We start from the raw sequence: 25329 nt of genomic DNA, 5'->3' as shown, positions 1-25329 counted from the left end.
AATGCCCAGAACTGTAAGATAATACATCTGTGTGTTTTAAGCCACTAAGTTTGTGATGACTTAGTACCACAGCAATAAGAAATAAGAACAATAAAGAAGAACTTTTTCTATGTAGACTGTGCTTTTCAAACTCCATGGTGCAATCATCTGGGATTGTGCTAAAATGCAGCCCTTGATTCAGTAGGTCTGGGGTGGTAAGACCTGGGGTCTGCATGTTTAACAAGCTTCCAGGCAGGGCCAGTCCTATTGGGCTGCAGACCATGCTCAAGCAGGAAAAATGCAGAATGCTCTGTGAAGACAAACGAGAGGGGCCGAGCCCGTGGTGCACTCGGTAGAGTGCTGCACTGGGAGTGCAGCAACGCTCCCACCACGGGTTCGGATCCTAGTTCGGATCCTATATAGGAATGACCGGTGCACTCACTGGCTGAGTGCTGGTCACGAAAAAACGACCAAAAAAAAAAAAGACAAATGAGAGAAATAGCTACTGTGGGCATATAGCAGGTGTGTATTTCTTTTGTGTAGTCTTTCTGAGGTTATAAGTTTCTATTGCATCTTATAAACACAGAAATGCTGTGAGGCAGGTACTAATATCATTTCCTCTTACTGCCAGAGAAAAATATGTTCAGAAAGGGGAAGCGATTTGCCCAGGCTGCACAGATGGGGTATTACGTTTGCTTTATGATAGAATCAGGCCTTGAGCTCAATTTTTGTTTGTTTGTTTATTTGTTTCCAAGTTCTCTTCACTATGACAAAGTAAATGTTTATTTATTTATTTAAAAATTTTTTTCAACATCCAAAATCTTTTTCATAACAGGGAAGAATCCAGGGTTTGTTTTTGTAGCCACAGCTGGCCCGTTGGCCTCTTGCACTTGGACTCCCAGCCCTTGGGATGTAGATAGGGTTTGGTGTGGCCGTGCAGGGTTTCCAGGTCCTTGCTGAAATGCCAGTACACCTCTCCACCCTTGCAAGGACCAGAGAGCAGGACAGTGCCACAGTCCTTGGGGGAGTCCAGGGCCAGCTGGATGAAGGTGAGAATCTTGCCCCTGGCCTTGGGGATGTGGCTGCAGCCTGGCTGGTCCCATGCAATGCACACACTTTCAGTTTGGGCACCTCCAGAGCCCAGACGCCATCTGTTATGGTCCCCACAACCACAGCCATTTTGTTTCCCTGGCCAAGAAGCTTCATTTTGTAGAACATCTGGGAAAAGGACAGGGATGGCCAGTTGGTGCGACTCATAAACAACCTGTTCAGCACAACTTGGTGGAAGGTGGAGTTGGTTCATCTGACCAGATATCTGTCCAGCTTGGCCAACAGCCTTAGGTAGATGTCCTGGGTCTTGGGCTCCATGCACCAAACCTTTCAGTCCTTGTTGTGGTGGATGTCAGCTCCCACGCTGTTGCCTTCTGCCCATCCACGTCTGAAAAGACAAAGTCAATGTTTAAAATCAAGATCCAGAAACAACCAACTATCAATTAACTCAGAAGCATCAGTGCTATCTATTCAGGGACAGCATGTACAAATTGCCATTAAATGCCCAACAGCAACTCCTGTGGAATTTATCTGACATGTGATCAGATAGGAAACAGAGATGAACTGTGTATGGTTTTCCATTTTGAGACATGACAAAATGGTGATTGCGTTTCAGGTCATCTCAGACATGCCTGCAGTGTGAGTCAATTTGCTCTGATCCAGCTGTCTTGATAGTGAATAAATTTGAAATATTTGATAAATTTGATGGTAAATTTGAAGTATTTTGTCAAATTCTGATATTTCTCTTTTCCCTAAAACTTTTACTGTGTGTAATCAACATTTATTGAGCACCTACTGTGTGACAAAGCACCATGCCAGACACTGTAGAATTAAATATAAATAAGACATTGTCTCTGCAGTCTGGAGTTTTACTGCATGGTAGAAAAGAGATAAAGGCAAAATACCAAAACTATGTTTTGATGCATATAATTTTAGGACTTTGAAAGATTGAAGAAAGGCTTGATGAACCCTAGAATAAAAAGATATTAAATACAAAGGGTTTTGTTTTATTTTGCCTCAGAGGCAGTTTCGTATATGTCAAAGATTCTATTGAGATTTTTTTAAAAATTAATGTTCAATTTATTAAAGTCACAAATTAAAAATCTTAGCTTTTCCCTACGGTTTCAAAGTTTATAACCTAAAATTCTTATTCTACTTTGAGCAATTGTTCACTGTTCCTTCTAGAGAGCCTGTTATTAATTCTGAGCTTGGCTTCATTTATAAACTTTATGTCTTTAAAACTTAAAACTGTATTTGCAAATTTAATATATTTGATTTCCTTCAAAAGTATTTTGATCTAATAAACAAAACCTCCCAGAGTACTAGGTAGTCTTTGTAAATGTAATAAATTAAACTTTTAAATACAGTAAAGTTTAAGTTCACATAAATGTTCTAGCTCAGGAAGATTTCAACTTAAAATCACAAGTCTAAGTCAATTAATTAATTTTGCATATTATAGGATTCAAACCCTATACTGTCCAGCTGCCAAAAAAAAAAAAAAAAGAAAAAAGAAAAAGAAGATTTTGCATTTTAAGGTTGTAAGGCTGAAGTTCTAATAGACCAACTGATTTTACACATTAAAAATAAGTAAGAACAGAAATTCATGCACATTTCCTAACACAAAAATGGTAATACTATGGTTTTGATTCTCCTAAACATTTAGAAACTTCCTGAAACTGAGAAGATGCTTACCTGCTAAGAAAGATGTTTCACGTGTCCAAGGCAGTTTCATCCATTTTAATGATGTATCAGTGTGGTGTGTGATATGGATTGTGGGGAAGTTGTTGGGGGTGGAGCAGGGGTCATATAGGAACTGTCTGTATCTTCCACTAATTATTGCTGCAAACCTAAAACAGCATGAAAAAATAAAGTCTATTTAATTGAAAGAAAAAGCACAAGCACAAACAGCGCAAAAGCACAAGGAAGAGAGAAATAAGTTACCTTCTCTGTTTACAGGAGATTTGGGAGAAGATGTTACATTCTTGTCCACAACCCCATTTATAGTTTCTGTGTCAATGACTCCATAACTTCAAGATGCAGGCTATTTTCCTGGATTCATGTTATATTTATCACCTAATTCTTGAGCCTCTTAAAGAACTCTACAGTCGGTACAAGTTGGTCACTTGATTGGATTTTGCAAAACACTGGCTTTTAAGATAAGTCGGTGTTTCTCATTTATATGTAAAGATCTGTGAACCTTACTAAAACCCTATGTTATTTTACATATTTTGTAGGCTTCCAAAAAGTGATATTAAAAGTGTATTTCTTTGAATCAGAAATGAAACAGGAGCCATGACAACTGATGGCACAGAAGTACAAAAGATCATTAGAGACTATTATGAACAACTATATACCAGCAAACCGAAAACCTAGAGGAAATGGATAAATTCCTGAACACTTACAACTTACCAAAATTTAATTATGTAAAAAGTAAAAACAAAATCTGAACAGACCAATAGCAGGTAACAAGATTGAATCCCATCAAAGAGAAGCCCAGGACAAGATGGCTTCACTGCTATATTCTACCAAACTTTGAAAGAAGAACTAATACCAATTCTTCTCAAATTATTCCAAAAAATTGAAAAAAAGTTGGGAACATTCAAAATCTTCTCTTCTTGCTAATTGAAAGTATACAATAAAGTGTCATGAATTTTAGTCACCCTACAGTGCTATAGAGCATTAGGTATTATTCCTCCTGTCTAGCTGTAAGTTTGTATCTGTTGCTCTTTCCCTCCTGTCCCCCGTATCTCCCTGGCCTTTACAGCCTCTGATAAATGCTATTCTACTGTCCTACTTCTATATGTTCAACTTTCTTAGCTTCTGCATATGAGTGACAGTATGTGATGTTTGTCTTTCTGTGCTGGTTTCTGTAGCATAATGTCTTCCAACGATGCCCATTTTTAAAATAGTATTTTTGTGGTTAAGTCATATATTCCATTCCAGGGCAGGGGTTAAGTCAGCTTCCCCAGAAGCACATGGATTTCCAAATGGAAACTGGGCACTGTTCTAAAATGCTGGGGAAGCAATCATATATGTGCAACTCTAGCACAAAACCAAAGAGATAGGAGCCAGGTTGTTGAAGGCCTTAACCCTAAATGGGTGATAGAGAGTAACAGATCAATCTTAGAGGGGAGTGTTAAAGGGTTAAATTTACATGTTAGAATTTTTTTTCTGAGGTCTGGAATGCACTGAAGCTGTGTGTGCCTTGAGGTAGATGAGGAAGCAGTGACAGCATCCTGGAGAGTGAAACTGAGGAATTTGAGCTCGACTATGGCTGTGGCAGTGACAGGGAGAATGGGAAGGAGAGGACAGATAACAGACAAGTTTAAGAATTACAAAACAACAACAAAAAAGCATTGAGGATGTTTTTCTTACTTCTCTCATTGGTAACCATATATCAGGGAATAAAGGATACGAGAACATAAGTTTGGAGGCAGGGTGGGGCACAGCTGGTGGATTATTTTGGACATGTTGAATTAGGGATGTCTATAAATCAACCTAAAGGAAATGTCAAGCAGGCAAGTGGATTTGGGGACATATTAGATTGAGACTGAGGGCAGAGAGAATTATCATCATATAGGGAGAAATTAAAACCAAAAACAGGATTAGAGTAGCCCCAACTTTTAATATAAGATTGGGCACTTACTGTAACAAAGCCTATAGATTATTTCTTCTCTAAATTAATTGTTAAGTAACTACTGTGGTTCTGATTCCTTAGTGTGGCTCAGTCTCAATCAATCCTTGTTGTTATTTTAATTTCTTAAATTGACAAACTATTTTGTGTATGATTTTATAAAGGCCAGTACGGGGATCCAATAATCTCTTAATAAGGATTTTTCCTATGTTTATAGAAGTAACATTTGCTAATGACAGACCTGAAGGTTGAATTTGAAGTTCTTCTGAGGATAATTCATTCATTTTTTTTAAACACTGCAGCAGTTTTCGAATGCTTCTGTAACAGGTTACTACAAACTTAGTGGCTTACAACAACACAAATTTACTATCTTGTAGATCTGGAGGTCAGAAGTCTTAAAATCAAAGTGTTGGCAGGACTGCATTCCTTCTGGAGGCTCTATGGAAGAAAAATTTCCTGGCATTTTCCAGCCTCTGGAGGCTGCCTACATTTCTGTCTCTATAGGTTTGCCTTTTCTGGGCATTTCATATAAAAAGAATTATAAAGATGGTGTTTTTTATCTCTGGTTTCTTTCACTCAGCATAATGTCTTTGAGGTTTGTCCATATTGCAGCATGTATTTCCTTTTTATTAATAAATAGTATTCTATTGTATGAATGTACAACATTTTGTTTATCAATTTACTCAAGCTATCAATATTCACTATTAGATCACACTTAGAAAATGTATTCTGAGGAAACTACCAGATGTAGTCAGGTCTGGTGTACCCAGGATGGAGTCACGTCTGCTCTTTCTTATAATTGGGGATTCTTGGATAAGCATTCCTTTCCTGGAGTGGAATCAAAAGCTGGACTCAGCCTGAATCTTCTGGTCGGGAGTCCTGGGTCAGTGGCTCAGGGCTCAGTCTCTCCTGCCCTCATCTCTGAGGCTATGGTGGATGAAATCCAGCATCTACAGGCAGGAAAGCCCTGCACCAATTGGAAAAACACTCACCCCTTGGCAGTCATCTGAGGGTGGCATAAGTAGAAGGTCTCTGTCAACAGGATGACAGTTCAGTATACCCAGCAACAAAGCTTGGGAATGTCCAGCCTCTCATGCCTGGCAGGCTTCCTCAGTCTTGGTAAATTAACAATTCTGCCTTTCTGTGTTTCTAGGGTGCCTTGGCTGTAAGAGGCCTGAACAATGTATTTGGGTTATGTAACTGGCTCTTATTTACTTTGTTTTACATTTACTAAGCATCAATTATGTGCTAGGCTATTTGCATACACTGCCTGATTAAATCCTTGCAATGATCTTATAAAGTGGCTTCTATTATACTTATTTTACAGATGGGGAAATTAAACTTCACAGAGTTTAAGTTATTTGTCCAAAATCACCCAGGCAATAAATAAATAGTAAAATCAAGATTTGAACCCACTTTCTCTAGGGCCAATTTTCCCTACATACTAACAAGCTACTTTGAAGAAGTATCAATAAAAAAAGGCAGGCAGGGGATAGAGGGGAATTTACTTTATTATGGTAGAATGATGAGGGTTGAAATAGGGCTTTTCCAGTGTTTTGGGGGGACGGAAAAGGGACAAAAGATGGCTACCTGTTAGAATCATGAGGGTGGGGGATGTGTTACGGAAAGAGGCTCCCACCTGTTCAGGTTGAAGGGGCTCCCAGGGTGATCCCATTAACCTCTGTTCCCCCATTTTATACCATTGCTTGGTTTATAACCTAGCTACATAAATTACTGCAAGCATCAGATAGTTTTTAAAAGATGTTAAATAATTAATACTCCATTCTGTTATATTGAAAATAGATAATAATTGGAAATGTAAAATATTAAGAGACCTCCCAGGATCTTAGCTGCTGTGGATTCTGAGGCATAGAATGACCACAGCATCTGCTCTTATCAATAAACTACTTGGCTTCCCAACCTTGATTCACACTTTTTCCTCTGCCCAAATATTTTTCTCCTATATTTGGGTTGCTTGAATCCTTCTCACCTTCATTTCTCATCATGAATATCAGGTCCTCTTAGAGGCCTCCCCTGTCCACCCACTTTAAAGTAGGTTATTTCCTTTCTTAGAGCATCTTTTCTTAACCTCCAAATCCTTGATCACAATTTTTGATTATATATTGTTTACAGACTTGCTCATTGTCGGTCTTGGGCCTCACCCATTACACTGCAAGTTCCCTGAGGGCAGGGAGCAAGTCTGCTTTGATCAACACTGTAGGAGGCGTCTTCAAAAGTTCATGGAAAGAGGGGCCGGGGCCGAGCCCGTGGCGCACTCGGGAGAGTGCAGCGCTGGGAGCGCGGCGACGCTCCCGCCGCGGGTTCGGATCCTATATAGGAATGGCCGGTGCACTCACTGGCTGAGTGCCGGTCACGGTAAAAGACAAAAAAAAAAAAAAAAAAAAAAGAAAGAGGGGCCGGCCCGGGCTCACTCAGGGGAGTGTGGTGCTGATAACACCAAGGCCACGGGTTCGGATCCTATATACGGATGGCCGGTTAGCTCACCGGGTGAGCGTGGTGCTGACAACACCAAGCCAAGGGTTAAGATCCCCTTACCAGTCATGTTTAAAAAAAAAAAAAAAAAGTTCATGGAAAGATTAGTATTACCTTTCAATTCTATTTTTCCATGAACTTTTTGAAGTACCCTTGTATAACCACCTGCTAGCGTAGTGCTTAGTACTTAAAAAATCTCAATGAAATACGAACAAATCTCTATCACAAAAAAATCACTGACTAAATATCTATGAAATACCAAGGAATGCTTCTGCAAACCTTTACAGTTTGCCTTTATAATATCTTTACCCTGACAAGTAAACTATGTGGTGATGTTTGTTATAAAGAATTTGGTATCTAAATTTATAGGTGCAAATATTGCCTCTGCTGCTGTGGACAAATTTCTTAGCTCCTCTGAGTCCGAGCTTCTGTATTAATTATTATTGGGTTGAGATTACCTACTTACATTTGATACTTGTACTTGTGAATTTCAAATGAGGCTTTGCATGCAATAGAGCTTTGTCAACTGTGACCTGCTGCACAACTGTCACCTATTGTCTCACATTCAAAGGATGTGAAAAAAATCAGCAGTCCTCTCTTTCTCCCTTCTTTTGTCTTCTGAACTTCTAGAATATATCACAGAAGAAAATAGTAAGAAAACAAATAGTTCAGAATCAAAGATGGTCTGTCAATGAAAGAGCAACAATCAATACTCGCAGTACCTCAGCACTCAAAGAAGCAGAAAATTCTAATGGCCACAGGCAAATTATATCCTCTGAGGATCCTAGATTCAAGAAGACAGAGGAGAGCAGCCTTGTGAAAGAGGAGAAACAAAGGCTTTTCAAATGCTCCAGAATCACTTGGAGACTGGGATATTGCCCTGGTACGGTTATTAAAATTGATTTCTCCAAACCATTTACTCAAAGGGGCCACCTAAGGACAACTGGCTACCTACGTTCAAGTTACATTTATTTTTAAGAACATAGTTTGAAAAAGGCGGGTAATAATTTCTACATAGGCTTTTACATCAGAGACTTATAGGATCAATTTTTTTTTTTTTTTTTTTAGTAAAGATGGCTAAGAAGGAAGGTTTAAAATGTTGGTTCATAATATGCTAAGGAAGACTACACATTCGCTAGCCGCATTTAAATTGCATCATGTAATATGTGGTATTTTTCCCTCTTCTGGATTTACTTTAAAAATATTAACAAGTGGGATAGCTGTTCCAAATTTTCGAAGTGGTTAACAATGAACTTCTAACTTAAATACTTGTAACGTTTATTAGTACCACTGTAATCTTTGTTTGGAGCTTCTTTAGCTACCGATGATGTTTAAAAAATACTTTCAAAAATATAGGAAACTAAATTTAATGCGTACTTAAAATAATGACAAAATTTACAACGAAGAAAAGTGTTTGTGTTAATATTGAGGCCAGAATGTTAAGAAACTGCGTTGCAGGGTTTGGAAGGTTTTGCTTGGGAAAATGGAGGTTTACAGCATAACACCTGATTTCGTGTGTCTGTGCCAAGGGGTTTTGCTTTTTGTCTTTGTCTTTTTTATAAGCGACCACCATGGTGACGTGTTTAATATGGATGAGTTCGACCTCCTGGGAGTTATCGGATACACACCACTTTTGAATACAAATGACGTTTAGTCAACATGGTAAACACGTTGAATTCGGGAGATGAGCATCTTAATCGACTCTGATCTCAGTATTTTCTGCTTCCCGCACTTTTTTTTGTCCAAAAAAGTTTGATAAGCCAACGTTGGGAACGACAGCTAACGTTCTCTCATTAGTCAGGTCTGTGTGACAGATAAAGCAGGGCCATGTGTGACAACCTTTCCCAAACCATATGCTCAAGCACATTGACAGTGTTCAAGGAGAGAATCAGTGATTCAAGAAACAGAACAATCCATTCATTCAACAAATACTTATTGAAGACCGTGCGGAAGCAGGCAGAGGGGCGCCGAACGGGCGGTGTGCAGGGAGCCATGATCTCGTGACTTCTCTACACCTTCGGAATCTGGCTTCCGTTTTTCCCGGTGTAAAATGTTCTTCCTTTTTGCTAACTTTTCCTGTGGCAGGTGCGGGAGCTTTGAAGTTCCGTGTGCATCTTCCAGCGGACGATTTCTTCAGGGGGGAGACAACGCATTCAGTTCGCACGGTGGACTGGAGTCCCGAGACGGCGGACACGCTTTTCGCGCGCGGGTCCAGGGAGGAGCGGCGTGGGGGGCGGCGGCGGGCGGGGGCCGGGCCCGGGCTGCGTCCCGCGTCTGGGCGGGCGCGCGCGCTGCACTGCGCATGTCCGGCCGCTAGTGCCGGGCGCAGCCGCAGCCGCAGAAAGCGCGCCGCGGGAGCCGCTTGCGCTCGGCAGAACCGCTCGGACGCGAGCCGGCAGCCGGGCGCCGTGGGCCTAATCCCCATCGCCCGCCCTGCCGCCTGACTTGCCGGAGAGACTCCCCGGCCTTGCGGGGCGACGAGGGCCAGCATGGCTTGAGCGCGCCAGGCGGCGGCGCAGCGGCGGGATCGCACCATGGGGAACCAGGACGGGAAACTGAGGAGGAGCGCGGGCGATGCCTCGCACGAGGGCGGCGGCGGCGGCGGCGAGGATGCTGTGGGGCCCAGGGATGTGGAGGCCACAAAGAAGGGGAGCGGGGGAAAGAAGGCGCTGGGCCAGCGCGGCAAAGGGACCGGGGGCGCCGGCGGGGAGCCCAGCAAGAGAAAGAACAAGTCTGACTCCAGAGCCTCGGTGTTTTCCAACCTGCGGATCAGGAAGAACCTGTCCAAGGGGAAAGGCGCCGGCGGCTCCCGCGAGGACGTGCTGGACTCCCAGGCCCTGCATACCGGGGAGCTGGACAGTGCTCACTCCCTGGTCACCAAGACCCCGGACCTCAGCCTCTCTGCGGACGAAACGGGCCTGTCGGATACCGAGTGTGCGGACCCTTTTGAGGTGACCCGTCCAGGGGGTCTTGGGCCCGCCCTGACTGGGGTCGGGGACCGGGCGGTCACCGAGGATTTGGAAACTGCGCCAGGAGCGCAGGATGGACAAAGGACCAGTTCGGGCTCGGACACGGACATCTATAGCTTTCACTCGGCTACGGAGCAAGAGGATTTGCTTTCAGACATCCAGCAGGCGATCCGCCTGCAGCAGCAGCAGCTCCAGCTCCAGCAGCAGCAGCAGCACCGGCTGCAGGGATCTGAGGAGCCTGCAGCGACCCCCACGGCCGCCTCCCCTCAGCCCGGGGCCTTCCTGGGCCTTAACCAGTTCCTGCTGGGGCCGAACGGCCGAGCTGCGGAGGTCCCGGGTAGTCCGGACACAGAGCAGGCGCTGTCCGCACTCTCGGACCTGCCCGAGAGCCTGGCCACCTCGCCCCCGGTGCGCGAGCAGCCGCCATCCCCTGGTGGCCGCCTCGCCCCTGAGGCGCCCGGTCTCCCGGCGGCCCAGCCGTCAGCCTCAGACTCGCCATCGTCCACGGCCTTCCCGTTTCCCGAGGCCGGGCCGGGGAAGGGCGCAGCTGGAGCCCCGGTGCAAGGGGCTGGGGACACGGATGAGGAGGTCGAGGAGGATGCTTTTGAGGATGCTCCCCGAGGCTCCCCGGGGGAGGAGTGGGGTCCGGAGGTGGGAGAGGCCCCGAAGAGGCTGGGAGAAGAGCCAGAGGCGGGGCCTGGCAACCCTGCGGACACCTCCCTGCCCGGCAGCCCCGCGCCCAGCCCGCGCTGCTTCAAGCCCTACCCGCTCATCACCCCCTGCTACATCAAGACCACCACCCGGCAGCTCAGCTCTCCCAATCACTCCCCGTCACAGTCCCCCAGCCAGAGCCCCAGGATCAAGAGGCGGCTGGAGTCCTCCTTGAGCCGGGGACCCAGAACTGCCTTGGTCTTCGCTGCCGCCGCAGCCAAAAAGCACCGGGCCGACGGCGGCCTTGCGGGCGGCCTCAGCCGCTCCGCAGACTGGACCGAGGAGCTGGGCGCGCTCTCGCCTCGGGCCGGAGGCTCTGTGCACCTGCTGGAGCGCGGGGCGGCAGCGGACGGCGGCGTGGGGGTCTCCCCGGCGCTGCCCGCCAAGAAGTCTGGGGCGCCGGCGGCTCCGGATGGCTTCCAGAACGTGTTCACAGGTGAGCGCGCCCTGCTGCCGGCCAGCAGGTCTCAGGCCGCCAGTCCCTCAGGGTCTTCCCTTGCCACCGTCCTCCCCAGGCTTTGAAAGGCCATGACCTGCCAGTGGCACGTTTCTTCTTAGGGGATCCTTTTCCGCCAGGTTCACCGCCTCGGCGAAATACCACGTATGAGGGATCTTCAAAAAGTTCATGGAAAGATTCATACTATCTTTTAATTCATTTTTTCCATGAGCTTTTGGAAGTACCCTCGTACTTAGTTTTCTTCCAAGGTTTCAAAGAGAACAATTTAGTTGCGTCTGTTCTAAGTCTTCTCAAGAAAAGGCTGCTCTGCCCATTTCACCAAAATATCTACTGTTGTTCAGGGTCACACCAGACAGATACACTTTTTTTGTTTGTTTGTCTTGTTAACTAATTCGTCATTCTTCTCTTTCCTTCATACCTCTTCCTTGTAGCATTAAAAAGAACAGAATTGTTCACGGTCCTTCCACAAGGGTCGGTGTTGGAGGCACAGATCATTTATTCCACTGCTATCCCCGGGCGGTCTCCGACTGCTGCAATGTACACGTGTACATGCTTGTATGTAATGTGTAGTTTCTATCTTGCAGCAGTTTGATTGCCACTGCTTAGTGAAGTTAAATGGTCACTTCTGTTTTCTGATGCAAGCATATCTGATACATGCTGTTAGACAATCAGTAAATACAAGAAATGTTAGGGATCATTTTTATTTGACTTCATGGTCCAGTGAGAACAGGCTACAGTTTGGAGATAGTGAAGGTGAGAAGGCCAAAAGCGCATCTGGTTCAACTGATACCTCTCCTCAGCGTTGGTTATGGATTCTCACACACAGGGCAGTGTGAAGCACAGCTCAGGGGTCACTTTATGGTGGTAAATGTCAAGTAGGACCAAGAGTTTTATCCTTTTATCCTTTCTTATAGGATTGTAGGTCCCAAGGCCTTTTACCTAAGAGCCCACTGATAAAGTGTTTGTTTCATGTTTAGTCAACATCTCCTCTTAACTTTCAATGAAATAGTGTTAGAATTTAATGAATAGGAAAAAAAAAAGCACAAAAATTTATGTGAGTACTGGCAGGTTTGCGATAAATAATTTGAATGATTAAAATTTTCAAATGCAATTTGAAAATGTTTAAATCTTAAGTTCTGTTATTTTAATAAATAGGGTATCTACAGAACATTACTTAGATGAAATTTGTCAATGAGGACAACTACTTCTTAGATGGCTAAATGTTGTTAATGTTGTGGTAGCTTCTTCTGTTGACCACATTTTTATTTTCATCCATAGGTTATCTTTTATTTTGCATGTATTGAATCTTATACTTAAGAGTAGCCTCTTCTATTTTAAAACGTGCTGTTTTTCCCATTTCTTTTCCTCCCTTCCCTTTATTGTATAGAGTAATTGAAGGGAATATTTGTAGTCTTATATGCATTATATAAATTGCAATAAAAGAAAAAAGGACAATTTTTGATGGACCAAAATACGGAAGTTATTGAGTTAATTTTTGTGAATTTAATATTGGTAAGAAATCATGTGTTTTTTTACTTAGGTAACATTCATTTGTATATTTTTCTAAAGATGAGAATAATTCACCATAATTAAGATTATCAACCATTAATATTAATGCTATTCCTAGTAGCATAGACTTTGGGGATTTATTCATTTCATTTATTTAGTAAATATATACACATACATATATATGTATACACACATATGTATATACTTGTTGTGCATGTATGTGTATATAGATGTATATATGTGTGTGTATATATTATATATGATGTTATATATACTGTGTATATATATATAGGGTAGTCACATTGTGCCAGGGAGTATACTAGATGGTAGGCGATACACAGACCATTAAATCATGGTTCTGCCTTTCCAAGACTTAATGAGTGAAGAGGACACATAAAATAACTACAATGCACAGGTAATATGTATTCATGCAAAGATTCGTATTATTTTTTAATTCTGTTTTTTCACAGACTTTTTGAAGTACCTCGTATGTATAGATATGCAGGACAGTGCCCTGGGAGCATCCAGGAAGTAGTGGCTTATCTCCTTGGTAGGAGATGAGGGGAGAGGACTTGACAGAGGAGGACTGAACAGAGTCCTGAAAGATCTAGAGCCCTAAAGAGGTTGAAGTTTTGTCTTCTTAAAAAACACCAAAAATCAAACAAGCAATAAAACCTAGTCTTGGAACTTGCATTTCATTTTAATTTGCTAAATATTTCCAGATTTGAAATTTGGGACTCTTAAAGGAGTTCTGTTCAGGAAGCACCTATGTGTTGTTGACCACTCCAGACAGAATTTTTTATTATGTGAAGTAAAGGAGCAGAGCTAGTTGTTTTAATATGGACATCACCAACTTTGTATTCGATAGTTGGATATAGCTGACCAGTAGATACATTTTTGTGTGGCAGCTTTTATATATTTACCTCCTTCACACAGCATTGTTCAGAAAAAAAGAATCAATAGGTTTAACCTAACCTTGTAGCTGGTGGGAAAGTGGAGGTAGAGAAAGAAGTGGAATAACTTTCTCAAGGTCACACTGTGATTCATTCAGAGGCAGATCCAGAAATAGCAGCTGAGACTACTGATTCAAGTCTGAATGTCGTTGTTTATTCATGTGTGAATGCAAGATAACATATGGAGTAAAAACTGTTTTTAAAAGATGTTATAGGATTTAAGGCCTTCACTTATGAGATTGTTCGTTTTCTGTTTTTAGTAAGATGTACTCCTTTAGTGGTTGAACATGTGATCTTCTTGGGGTGGATGAAGGGCAGTTGTTGGCCAGAGTGGCCCAGATTCCCTCTAGGCAGCTCTTGTGGAGACTGTTCTTATAGTGGCAGAGTGAATCCAGATGGACACAGGCTCCTGTTTCTCAGCTTTCGACTCTGTTCTTGTCACCTGCATGGGCTTCTTTACCATCCTCTGCTGTTTTATGGGTGTGTAGGAAATTACCAGAGGCTTGAACAGCTCTAGCATTGTCCTTAGGGAAATTGGTTTTTGGCCTTCGTTTGAATCTATTGCCAGCTGCCTTTGAAGAAAGTGATCGCTATATCTGTAAGCTTCCATAAACATCTTTTATTTTTAACCCATGGAATGAGAGCAGTCAGCTCTGCAGGAAAGAAGAGATGTTTTTCGCTTTTTATTGCATTCCAAATATAGGGAGAAAATTCAAGTGAAAAGAGATTTCTGTGACACGTTTGTGTCTCTTTGGTAGCGATAAAAACATCCAGTAAAGAGGGAGACCAAAACTGTCTCTTGTTTTAGCTACCAAGAAACTGATGATGCCTTAGGCCATTGTAATTTTTTTTTTTTTTTTTTTTTTTTGTGGGCTTCACCTTAGGCCATTGTGTTTAAATGTTTCACAGGACAGGCTGGTTGTTAGCTCAGTTGGTTAGAGCATAGTGCAGCAGATAACACCAAAGTCAAGGGTTTGATTCCTGTACTGGCCAGCTGCCAAAAAAAAAAAATCTCACAGTCTCACAGTTAATTTATTTTAGTTTACGTTTTTAAAATTTATATCATTGAGTGTTTATTATGTAAATAGTCATCATTGACCATTGCCCCATTGTTTTATGTGGTCCTAGTTTTCTTTCTTTGATTTTATTTTTTTTATTGAAACAATTGATTGTATATATCTGTGGGGTACTGCACTGAATACCAATACCCATGTGCAATATGTGATGTACAAATCAGGGCTTATCAGTAAGGAAAAAGTGGTATATATACTCAGTGGAATACTACTCTGTCATTGAAAAAAGTTAGTTTATTTTAAATACATCTTTTTCAGTGTTTAGTAGAAAAAATTCACCAAAGGCCAGAGTTTGATCCCTGTCCCGCCAGTCACCAAAAAAAAAAAAGAGAGAGAAAAAGTTTCTTCTGAAATTTGAGAGAGGTTCCTTTACATATTAAGTATAGCAGAAACTTGGTAATAGAGTTTTAGAGTTAATTAAAGATTATAACATATAACGTGTAAACATATGTAACATATAACATGTTAGACATATAACATGTTAAATTTGTGCTGCTAAATCGCTTCTGTTAGGAATCTTTCCAAAGTCAATTATATGCTTACCTGTCTGTTTTTAAGCACATGGAATAAAAGTTTGATCTGTTTTAAAGTACTTAATGTCATCTCTAGGCACATTACTATTACGCCTTGTGAAAACATTAGTGATACCCTCAACAGCTATTGAGGCTGTGTGTAGGACGGTGTCCTTAGTCTGTTGTTTCTGAGTTTTTGTGTCTGTGTAGTTTCTTGCCTCTTTCCTTGCTGTCAGGTATGTATTCTTAGAGCTGTCTTTAGTCTCTTCCCCCCACCCCCAATTCCTTGTAAGTTGATTTTTGTGGTCAATTTGTTATTGGCTTGTGAATCCTGTAATTATGATGTTAGCTATATTTATTGCACTTCCACTCTCTATCAGGCTCTGTTTGTGTATTGTATAATTATGTCTAATCCCTACAACAGTCTTCAAGTACAGCTGCTTATCCTCATTTTTTCAAGGAGCAAAACAAGGCTCAGACAAGTGAAGTAACTTGCTTAAGGGCATTGAGCTAGTAAGTGGCCCATCTAGGATGTATCCTTGGATCAGTGAGCTTTTTGGAGGACTAGCTCATTAATGAAATGCTTGGGCTTTTAGTTCTAAAGTTGGACTGTGCAACTCTCATTTTGGCTTTTCTAAAGCTTGTCTTGATTTTTGTATCAATAGAGAGAAGGACCCACTCTAGGAATACACATTTTCTCATATGGCTTGTTAAATTGTTACAGGGATTTTTTTAAGGCCATGAGCAGTCTGATTTCTAGCAGTAGTACCTGACAGTATAGATGTTCAATTAATGTCTGATGAATGAATTGAGGTTTGAATCATCCCTGATACATATAAAGTCCTTATAAAAGGAAAGCACACTATCACTTTCTCTAACTTATTGGGTTCCATGTATCAGAATAGACCTTGGCAGCCATATGCTGGGACTGGGAACTCTGTTCTTTTCTTTCTTTTTTTTTTTTTTTTTTTTAAAGATGACCGGTAAGGGGATCTCAACCCTTGGCTTGGTGTTGTCAGCACCACGCTCAGCCAGTGAGCAAACCGGCCATCCCTATATAGGATCCGAACCCGTGGCCTTGTTGTTATCAGCACCGCACTCTACCGAGTGAGCCACGGGCCGGGCCAGGAACTCTGTTCTTAAATCATTTTAGTTTGGTCTGAAACATCCTTTCTCATAGTTTCTTTATGGCTGTGGTTTGGATTGAAGTCATATACCCCGATAGCTTCAGTGATAGGTTTTAATGACTGCTTTATGAATTGAGGACTGGCCTTAGTTGTGCCTTTAGAAGACTGGCTGGTTAGTTCAGATGGTTAGAGCATGGTGCTGTTAATACCGAGGTCAAAGGTTTGGGTCCCCATACCGACTAGCTGCCCCCCTGCCCCTAAAAGTGCATTTAGGCATTTGGATAAAAGCTATGACTATTTGAAATGGGACAGGTGCTTTTAGTGCTTTTCCTTCTGGTTCTATTAAAAAGTTGTTGAAAATACATGGTTGGATCACAGTAGCAGTAGTTATTCTTACTGCAATTATTCTAGGTATATTTGCATCCTAGCCTTGCTAAGTGACTCAAGTCATTTTTTCTTATATATATGAAGGTGGGGGAGTAATTTCAAATTAATAATGTTAAGATTAAATTAAATAGTACAAGAGTACTTCGCAAAGTTCATGGCAAAATAGAATTAAAAGATAATAACAATCTTCCCATAAACTTTTTGAAATATCCTCAAATATAAAGCCCCTATAACTCTGCCTGGCACATAGGAGACACTAAATTGGTGCTATTTGCTTTTCTGACCTGGTTTATTTTCTTAATACATTTCATTGTTCATAGTGGTCAGAACCAAATTCATTAAAACAAAACAAAACAGCTCTGAAATTGTGTACAAAAACTTGACAGGATATGAGTTGACCAGATGTTAGTTGAAAACTAGTATTTCTAGTCACTAGGATTTTTTTCTTCCAAATTGTTCATTTTATGCATCATTTTTTTTCTCCATTTTCTGTGATTGTAAGCATTTTTGTCTCTATCAGAAATTTTGGTTTTCTTGGGGGTTCCGCTAGGGAAAGTATGTGATGGGGGGTGTGGCTGAGATTAAGGCAGAGTGCTGCTTTCTAAAGGAGGGGCAGGGAAGAGGAGGTGCAGCCCATACCCTCAGTGTTTTTGTTCTGCACAGCATCTGGCTACAACCGCCTGACTTTGCAGCCTTATCCTCCTACGATTCCCTTCATAAACTCTGCTGTAGACAAACTAATCTGCTTACTGTTCCATGAACATGCTTTGCATTTTCCCAAGTTTGCTCCTTTTTCTTGCAGTTTTACCCTCTTGGAACACTTCATTTAGCAGCTGGAAAAGGCTGATTGAATTCCCATTTCCTCTTTGTGTCTTTTCCAGCTAGACCTACTGGTGTCATGTCATTGTCTCTGTACTCACTCTCTGTATCATATTATATATGCTTTTTGGATTTGAGGATTCTTTTGGTCTTCTTTCATGCCTCCTTCTGCTTTTCCTTCCTTCTTGCCTGCTCATCTGATTCCATCCATCCATCATCTACTCTTCCCATCAATCCTTCCACAAATATCTATTCTGTGCCTTCCTGTGTGCCAGTCAGTGTAATAGGCACTGAATATATTGAGGTCTTGATGAATACTGGTTCACCAATTTTTTAATTTTTTTAAATTATTTTTTTAATTTTTATGTTGGGGGGTGATATAGGCAAGTTAGGTATCCAGGCTTCCTATTGACAACTAAAAAGAGTTAAGTTTAAGCTGGGAAATTGCTAACCTTTTTGGTCAGTTGAAATTAATTACTTACATTGAGGTATAATTGAATCAGTGGTGGAGGTAGAGGGATACTTTGATAGAACTTGTGTTGAGAGAACATCTATTCTTGTTTCTGTAGTGTAATTTTCAATAGTAATGATCATAAAGTAACTCTCAGCTTCCAAATATAGATTTTATTTGTAATGAGAGAAGAGGTAAAAGGAATAGATAAAATTTTATTCATCTGTTCATTCCTGCTTTTGTCTAAATGTAATAATCCAATATTAATGAAATTTAGCATTAAAAGACCATTAGGAAGAAGCAAATAAGTACTGCCTGTGACTTGATAGTTACTGGATATAATTTTAGTGACTGTGACAACTTTGTAAGGGTTTTTAAATATTAAAAATATAAATATATGGAAAATATGATTTCTAATCAATTTGGAGTGGTACTAAAGCAAGGCAAATATAACATGGAAATGATAAGAACAAATAATAACAGTTACTGGATGCTGTAAGAAGATGCCTGCCACACTAGAAAGCCTTCCTCCTTCATGAAGATGTGCTTGAAAGTGTTGATTGGATACGAAAATTACTGCCACTCTCCTGTGATCCAGTCAGGCTCCAGCACAAAATGGGCCCACTGAAAGTTTTATTATCTGTTACACTAAAGCTGCAATTGGCTGAAAATAGCCTCTTATTTTCAGGAGTGGAATAATTTCTTGAGAAAATCAAGCCTTTATGATGTTTTGAAATTATGCTTAAAAAAGCTTAAACACTATTCAGTTGGGTCTCTTTGCTTCATGCAGAGAGATTCTTTGGGGTGTTAGTTGATACAGTGGACATGTATGGAAGGTAGTTCTGTGTCATTTAAATAATTGCTTTATGTACACAGGAGGGGAAAGAACGTTTATTGGTAAGCCAGTAACAGCACTATGGCAAGAGTTCAGGCTGAGATGTCTTTCAGTCTACTGCCCTTTTCAGTTTTGCCACTGGTGTTCTGTTAGACACAGGGCAATAATTTCTTACCTCTTAATGCCATGGTTTTCCAAGTTGCAAAAGTGAATGCCGTCTTGCAGGGAAGCTGTCTCCTCCCAGTCCCTTTCAACTCTGATTCTATAGGAGGATGTTTCCAGCAAGTGCCTTTTTGCCTTACAGTGTCACTCTGCACATTTAGAGCTTTTCTTTATTGTTAGAGCTGAAGAAAATCCCTATGCTGGAGGATCCATTTATATGATGGGGTGAAAAGGCTTTGGGTAACTGTACTAGTTGGTGGTGAGAGCAGTGATGTTTTGACTTTGATAGTCTTGATCAATTTTTGATTCATGCTGAAGGACATTTGGATTGTTTGGACTACAATTATCCAACGTAAACATAGGACTTTATGTTTTTGAATACTGAGGTAGTGATTGTGTATGGTGATTAATCCTGTCTTAGGAAGATATATGAAAGAGAAAGCTGTACTGTACAATGTGTGACCCCAAAATTTAGAGGGTGTGGAGTCTAATATTGGTACAAAATATACTGACATTCAATTTCTCCATTGTCTATCATCTACTCTTGGATGGATTATAGACTTTGCATTTTTTGCTATAGTTTAAACTGCTCAATAAAAGCAGTAGTATTAATTCACTCACTTCAATGTATGCGAGTACTTCAAAAAGTTCATGGAAAAATAGAATTAAAAGGTAATATGAATCTTACCATGAACTTTTTGAAATACCCTCATACTTGAATACTGGTTTTTGTTATGTTTTCAGTTTTCCCTACTATTCTATGTGCTTACTCAGGTAATTTTTACAAGTCTGTGGTATTCCATGTGTACTGACATTAAAAATTTCTTAGAGACCAAAAGGATAAAAGGTTTTGGGAGCTTCTAGGTTTTTTACTTATTATTATTATTATTTTTTCTGTTTTATTGTCCTTAAACAAGTGCAGCTTGTTTAAGCCCATTAAGAGGCAAATGGACTAGAAAAGCACTATTTCAAGATCCCAAATAAATGTGTTGGAATACTCTCTGGAGAGTTTTGTAAGCAATGGGTCTCTTCATTACTAAGATACAAGTCTTATCTTTTAAAAGAATAATAAAGGGGGCCGAGCCTGTGGCGCACTCGGGAGAGTGCGGCGCTGGGAGCGCAGCGATGCTCCCGCTGCGGGTTCGGATCCTATATAGGAATGGCCGGTGCACTCACTGGCTGAACGCCGGTCACGAAAAAGACAAAAAAAAAAAAAAGAAAAAAAAAAAGAATAATAAAGGAAAAGAGATAACAATAAGGATAATTTTTTGCAACTCATATATTTTTTTTCTGACAGTGGCCAGTATGGGGATTTGAACCCTTAACCTTGGTATTATAATACTGCACTCTAACCAACTGAGCTAACCCGCCGACCTGCAACTCATTTTTTAACCTATATATTTACAGAAAATTGGTCCCTCTTTTATCTTTAGACCAACGCTTGCCTGTTTGGAGAGGTTAAGTTATGTGAACTCTCTGTGGGAGGTGTTACATTTTGCAGCTAACCAAAATGTTCTTTCACAGGCCAGTTATATCTTACTGTCCTTTTGGTGCTATTTTGGTTAAACAGCTTTGAAGGTGTAAAATGTTTGGGTAGTATAATGACAGTTTATGTTAGGATATAGTGTCTGAAGTGCCCGTACTCTGTTTTTAGAAAAATCTACAAGTGCGTTGACTCTGTTGGACCCAATATCTTGGAGGCAGGCATAAAGGGTTGAATAATAATTGCAATGATTTAGATGGAGAGATGTTCGGACTGAAAATGTGATATAAGTGGAAAAGTGATGCTAGAAGACTTTAAACTCTGACTTGGATTATTTCTGTAAGGAGCCTGTTTGACCCTAAATTCGCAAAACCTTTTGCACTATCATCTGCTTTGGGATAATAAGGGTTGGGTATGTGGCTTTAAGTGTGGCTTTAAGTGTATCTTTAGGCTAGACCCCTAAAGTTGAGCCCTTAATTTCCTTTTGCAGGTATCCTCTTGGCTTCATTGCCAAGTTCAGTTACCTATTGTACGTGTAGTTCCTGTCTCCTGGGGATGGGACACAGCTCACTTAGCTATCACAGGTGTAGGAGATTCACTGCATCTAAAACTACACTTACTATTTTCTCCTCCTCTAGACACTGTCCTCCTGGGTCTCCCCATCAAGGCGTTGCTGTCCAGCCTTGCTGAATTCCTTGATTGTTCCATCCTTCTTATACTTCACTTCCAATTAATCTTTCTATTTTCTCTTTAGAATGTCTTCTAATTTCTGTTCCATTGCCTCTACCCTTCCTAGTATCTACTGCTGTCAACAGCCTCTTCCACATTCTCCTGCCCGCAGCCTGGCTCTTCTCTAGTCCAGTCTCCACCAGGCAGTAGATATTATATCTACACTTCAATGTATGTTAATATTTAGTGCTGTGCAGTTTTGTCCCCTCATTGTTTAGTCTCTGCTATTCCTCACCATGTCCTAAATGCTTCAGTCATTCTTCATATGTCTCATGTTCTCCCTGGTAGTGTTAGGTGTTATTGACACTCTCCCTGGTCTTCAGGAATCCATTTAATCAAATTCCCAAGTCCATGACACACCCCCATTATTAGTACATACAGAACTCTTCATTTTATCCTTGTCGTATTCCCTATATTTTCATTTCCCACTCTGACCCCCTTTTGTGAACATGGAGAACTCCTTTTATGTGTTTAATATCCTTGAAACTGTATGTATTTTTGTAAAGTATATAGTATTTCTGTGTATGTTTAGTTTATACAAATACTTTGAGTTGTAGACCTCAATCTATTGCCTTTTTTTTTTTTTTTTTGAACATAGCTGCCTTTGGGAAAAAAGTCATAAATTTTGGGGGTGAGTTTCTGTGTACTTACTGCTTCTTAGTATTTCCAAGGATCAAAGTCCTGCTGGGCTGTACAACACCAGGGGGCACTATTGACCTTTTATTGTTTGTGGTCATTGTTTCCCTAGAGTTGTGCAATGTGGTGGCTCTGGTTGCATTCTCTAGATTTTATTTCAACATTTGCACAGTGATGATCATCTGGATTCTTGTACTTCTTGGCACCACAGAAAATGCTCTAAAGAGGACCCCCATGGGATCCTATGTAAGAATTTCTTAGATGTATATTCAGGAGTAGGATTGCTAGGTCATAAAAGTCTACTTAATTTGTCTAAGTAATGTCAGATTAGTTTCCAGAATGTCTTCCTCAGTTTATGCTCCATTAACACAGTACATTGGCATGATCTAGTTTCCACTAATCCAATGAGGGAAAGTGCAGTCTCACTGTTTTACATCTCATTTTGTAAAATGTAGTGATTACTGATCGTTGTTATCTGATAACTAATGCCTTTGAGAAAACCTTTGTATATTTTTAGCCATTTGGGTTTATCCTTGTGTGAATTGCCTGTTTATTTTCTTATATCTTTTCTGTCGGGCTTCCTATTTTTCCTTGTTTATTCACAGGGGTTCTTTATATATTCTAGATACCATTCCATTACCAATGTTAGGAATATGATGGATTGTCACTAAGCCTCCTTCTGGTCTTCTTTCCTTGGATTTAAGGCCAGAAATCTAAAAGTGACATTTCTCAGTGTGTATTTGCAGTTTGTACTTCTGCTGTGATTTAGGGTTGATGAATTTGCACCAGATTCGGAAGCCCTCAGTGAGGTCTAACACTGCCTTCTGTTGTTTCTACCTGCAAGCATAGCCAAGGAGCTCTCTAATTCTTCTGGGTCAATGTTGTCAGGGCTGTAGAGTCCAGCACTAGCTTTACGGAGACCAAGGGTGGGGTGTGGGGCTTCCATGCAGCTGGTGTGGCTGGTAGCAGGCACAACACAGGTGGCAGCAGAGGTGGCATCCAGCGAGGAGGCCTCCTGATCTTAGCAGTGGAAGTGTGCTTTCAGAGCTCATGTCTGTGGGGTCCAGAGTTGAATGTCAATACCTGTGTATAATATGTGATGTCAGAGCCCAGGACTTCACATCATAGAAGAAGCAGCAGTTTCTTTGGTTGTCTGGTCCTATGTTGTGGTTTTGAGAGTAGTTTCTTTCTTTCTTTTTTAATTCAGTTTTTTAAACTTTATTTTCATGGGAAACTGTGTTGTTTTGATACAGACATATCTTGCACAATGATTCACTTAGGGCTGATAGCATAGTTTTGTCCCCTTAGCTCACTCCTTATCTTCCCTCACTCCCACCCCCGCCCCCCCAGCCTCTGGTAACCATTATTCTAGTCTTTACTTTTTTTTTTAAACACACAAAGATTAATATCCTTATTGCAAAGATAACTCTTAAAAATGAATTAGAAAATTTAAGCTGAAATTTGGTGAAGGACATGAGCAGATAAGTCACAAACCCCCCAAAATATATGTAGTTAATAAGTACATTCTAGGATTTGGTTGTAGGCAGGGGCATGGCTGTCCTGGCCCCCATCTCTCAGGATCCTAGGCATCAGGCTGACTGTGTTGCTGGCCTGGATGTGTGGTGGTGAGTAGTTTCTAAAAAGATTCTAGAACCTTTTTATGCAGGCCTTCCAGGATTCTGTAAACCAAATAATACCCTATAGTAAATCTCTTCCTATTTAAATGATGTGGAGTGTATTCGGTTGTATGTAATCACTGAATCTTGACATGTAGAATCAGTTTTAGATATTGCAAGTAACTTCTCCTAATATTTATCCTTATTTTAAATTTGTAATGTCCTTGGTTGAAGAGGAATACTTAATTTTGGTGTAATCAAATCTATCTTTAATCTATGGTTTGTGTTATTTTTGTCTCATTTCCTCTTACTCTTAAAAAATTCTCTCCTCTGTAGTCTTCTATTACCTTTGTCATTTCATGCTTTACATTTAAGTCTTGCTCTAGAGTCCTTGAATGAATGGTGTAATGTAGGTTTCTAGTTTTATTTTTCTTCATATATAAAGCCAGTTTTCCTAAGATTATCTACTAAATGGTCTTTTACTAATTAGTTTTGATACCACCTTTATATAATTCCCATATGTAAAGTCTGTTTCTGAGTTTTCTATTCTTTCCTTTGTGTGTTTTTCTGTCTTCAGCCAGTACCATATGGTTCATATAAATGCAACTTTGCAATATGTCTGATTATCTCCAAGAGAAGTATTCCCTTTTTCAAAGTTGACTTAGTCCATTAATGTGGACCTTATAGTCTTTCATATAAATTTAAATAGGTAATTGAGCTTAAAGAAAATTCTGATGGTGTTTGAGATTTTATTAAACTTGTAGATTATATTGAGGACTACTGTTACTTGTATAAGATCATCTTATCCAAGAATGTGAAAAACCTCTTCATTTATTCAGGTCATCTATTATATCCTTTTAATAGAGTTTAGACATTTCTCCACATAGGGTTTGCATTTTTTCTGCTGAGCTAGTTTCTGGATGCTTCATATATTTTATAGCTAATGGGAATGGTATCTTTTTATTTCTATCTGATTATTGTTGGGATAAAGAAATGTTTTCAGTGTCTTTCATTTATGAGTAGTGTTTGATTTCTCTTATGACTTTTTTAAGCCTAAAGTTTATTTAGTCATATCTATAGTTAATAGTCATATGGGATTTTTAAAGGCAGTGCTTTTATTTTTTTCAGCAAAATAATCGAAACGTAATCATAGAACATAGTATACATTGTGTAGATTCTTTTGAAATTACTGTGGCTTTCTTTTTGGCTTGTATGTGAGTAGTTTTTGTGGATGTTTCTTCCATGCTTTCTTTGGGGAGCCATCATCTCAAAATTCAGAAATATTTTTAACATTTTAATTTAGTAGGTTGTGTTTTGCATTCAACATTAATAAAAATCTCTCTAATTATTTAAAATATTCAAAAGCATCATTTAAACAACTGCATAATATTTTTTATCATATCAGAAAAGTGCCAATCCGTGTAGTATCCTTTAAATACTTGTGCTTCTCCCTAGTTTGCCTTGTACCTTTTGGGCTGCCTTTTAAACACTTTTGTATGGTTTTCTTCTTCCACCTAAACCTCATTAATTAAATGCTGCTTTCCCCTCCAGGTTTTGTGTGTAGTCCATCTTAACATCCAACCTGAGGAGTCCTTCCCATGATAATTCCAAATTCATATTTCTTGCTTAGCTCTTTCTTGTGAATTCCAGATGCAAATTTCATGTTATCTTTAAAAAATCTATCATATGGTTATAAAAATAGCTCCAAACTGAACTTATCTTTTCTCCAAAGCCAACCTGCTTC

The 25329-nt window shown here is 40.4% G+C and overlaps 1 protein-coding gene and 1 pseudogene across 1 annotated transcript in view; one reads left to right on the top strand and one right to left on the bottom strand.

Moving 5' to 3' along the window:
• Nucleotides 1-786: 786 nt before the first annotated feature.
• On the bottom strand, nucleotides 787-8729 carry LOC134366491 (large ribosomal subunit protein eL18-like; annotated as a pseudogene).
• A 961-nt stretch (nucleotides 8730-9690) lies between these two features.
• FMN2 (formin 2) overlaps nucleotides 9691-25329 on the top strand; it is a 268229-nt gene continuing 252590 nt past the window's right edge. The window contains exon 1 of the mRNA XM_063082920.1: nucleotides 9691-11272. Within this exon, the coding sequence (XP_062938990.1) occupies nucleotides 9691-11272 (1582 nt within the window). The remainder of the gene's footprint in view (nucleotides 11273-25329) is intronic.

The sequence above is a fragment of the Cynocephalus volans genome, chromosome 18 (assembly GCF_027409185.1).
Source record: "Cynocephalus volans isolate mCynVol1 chromosome 18, mCynVol1.pri, whole genome shotgun sequence".
NCBI classification, from domain to species: Eukaryota; Metazoa; Chordata; class Mammalia; order Dermoptera; family Cynocephalidae; genus Cynocephalus; species Cynocephalus volans.
Note: the sequence above shows the minus strand (reverse complement) of the source record. Positions and strands in the feature narration are given on the sequence as shown.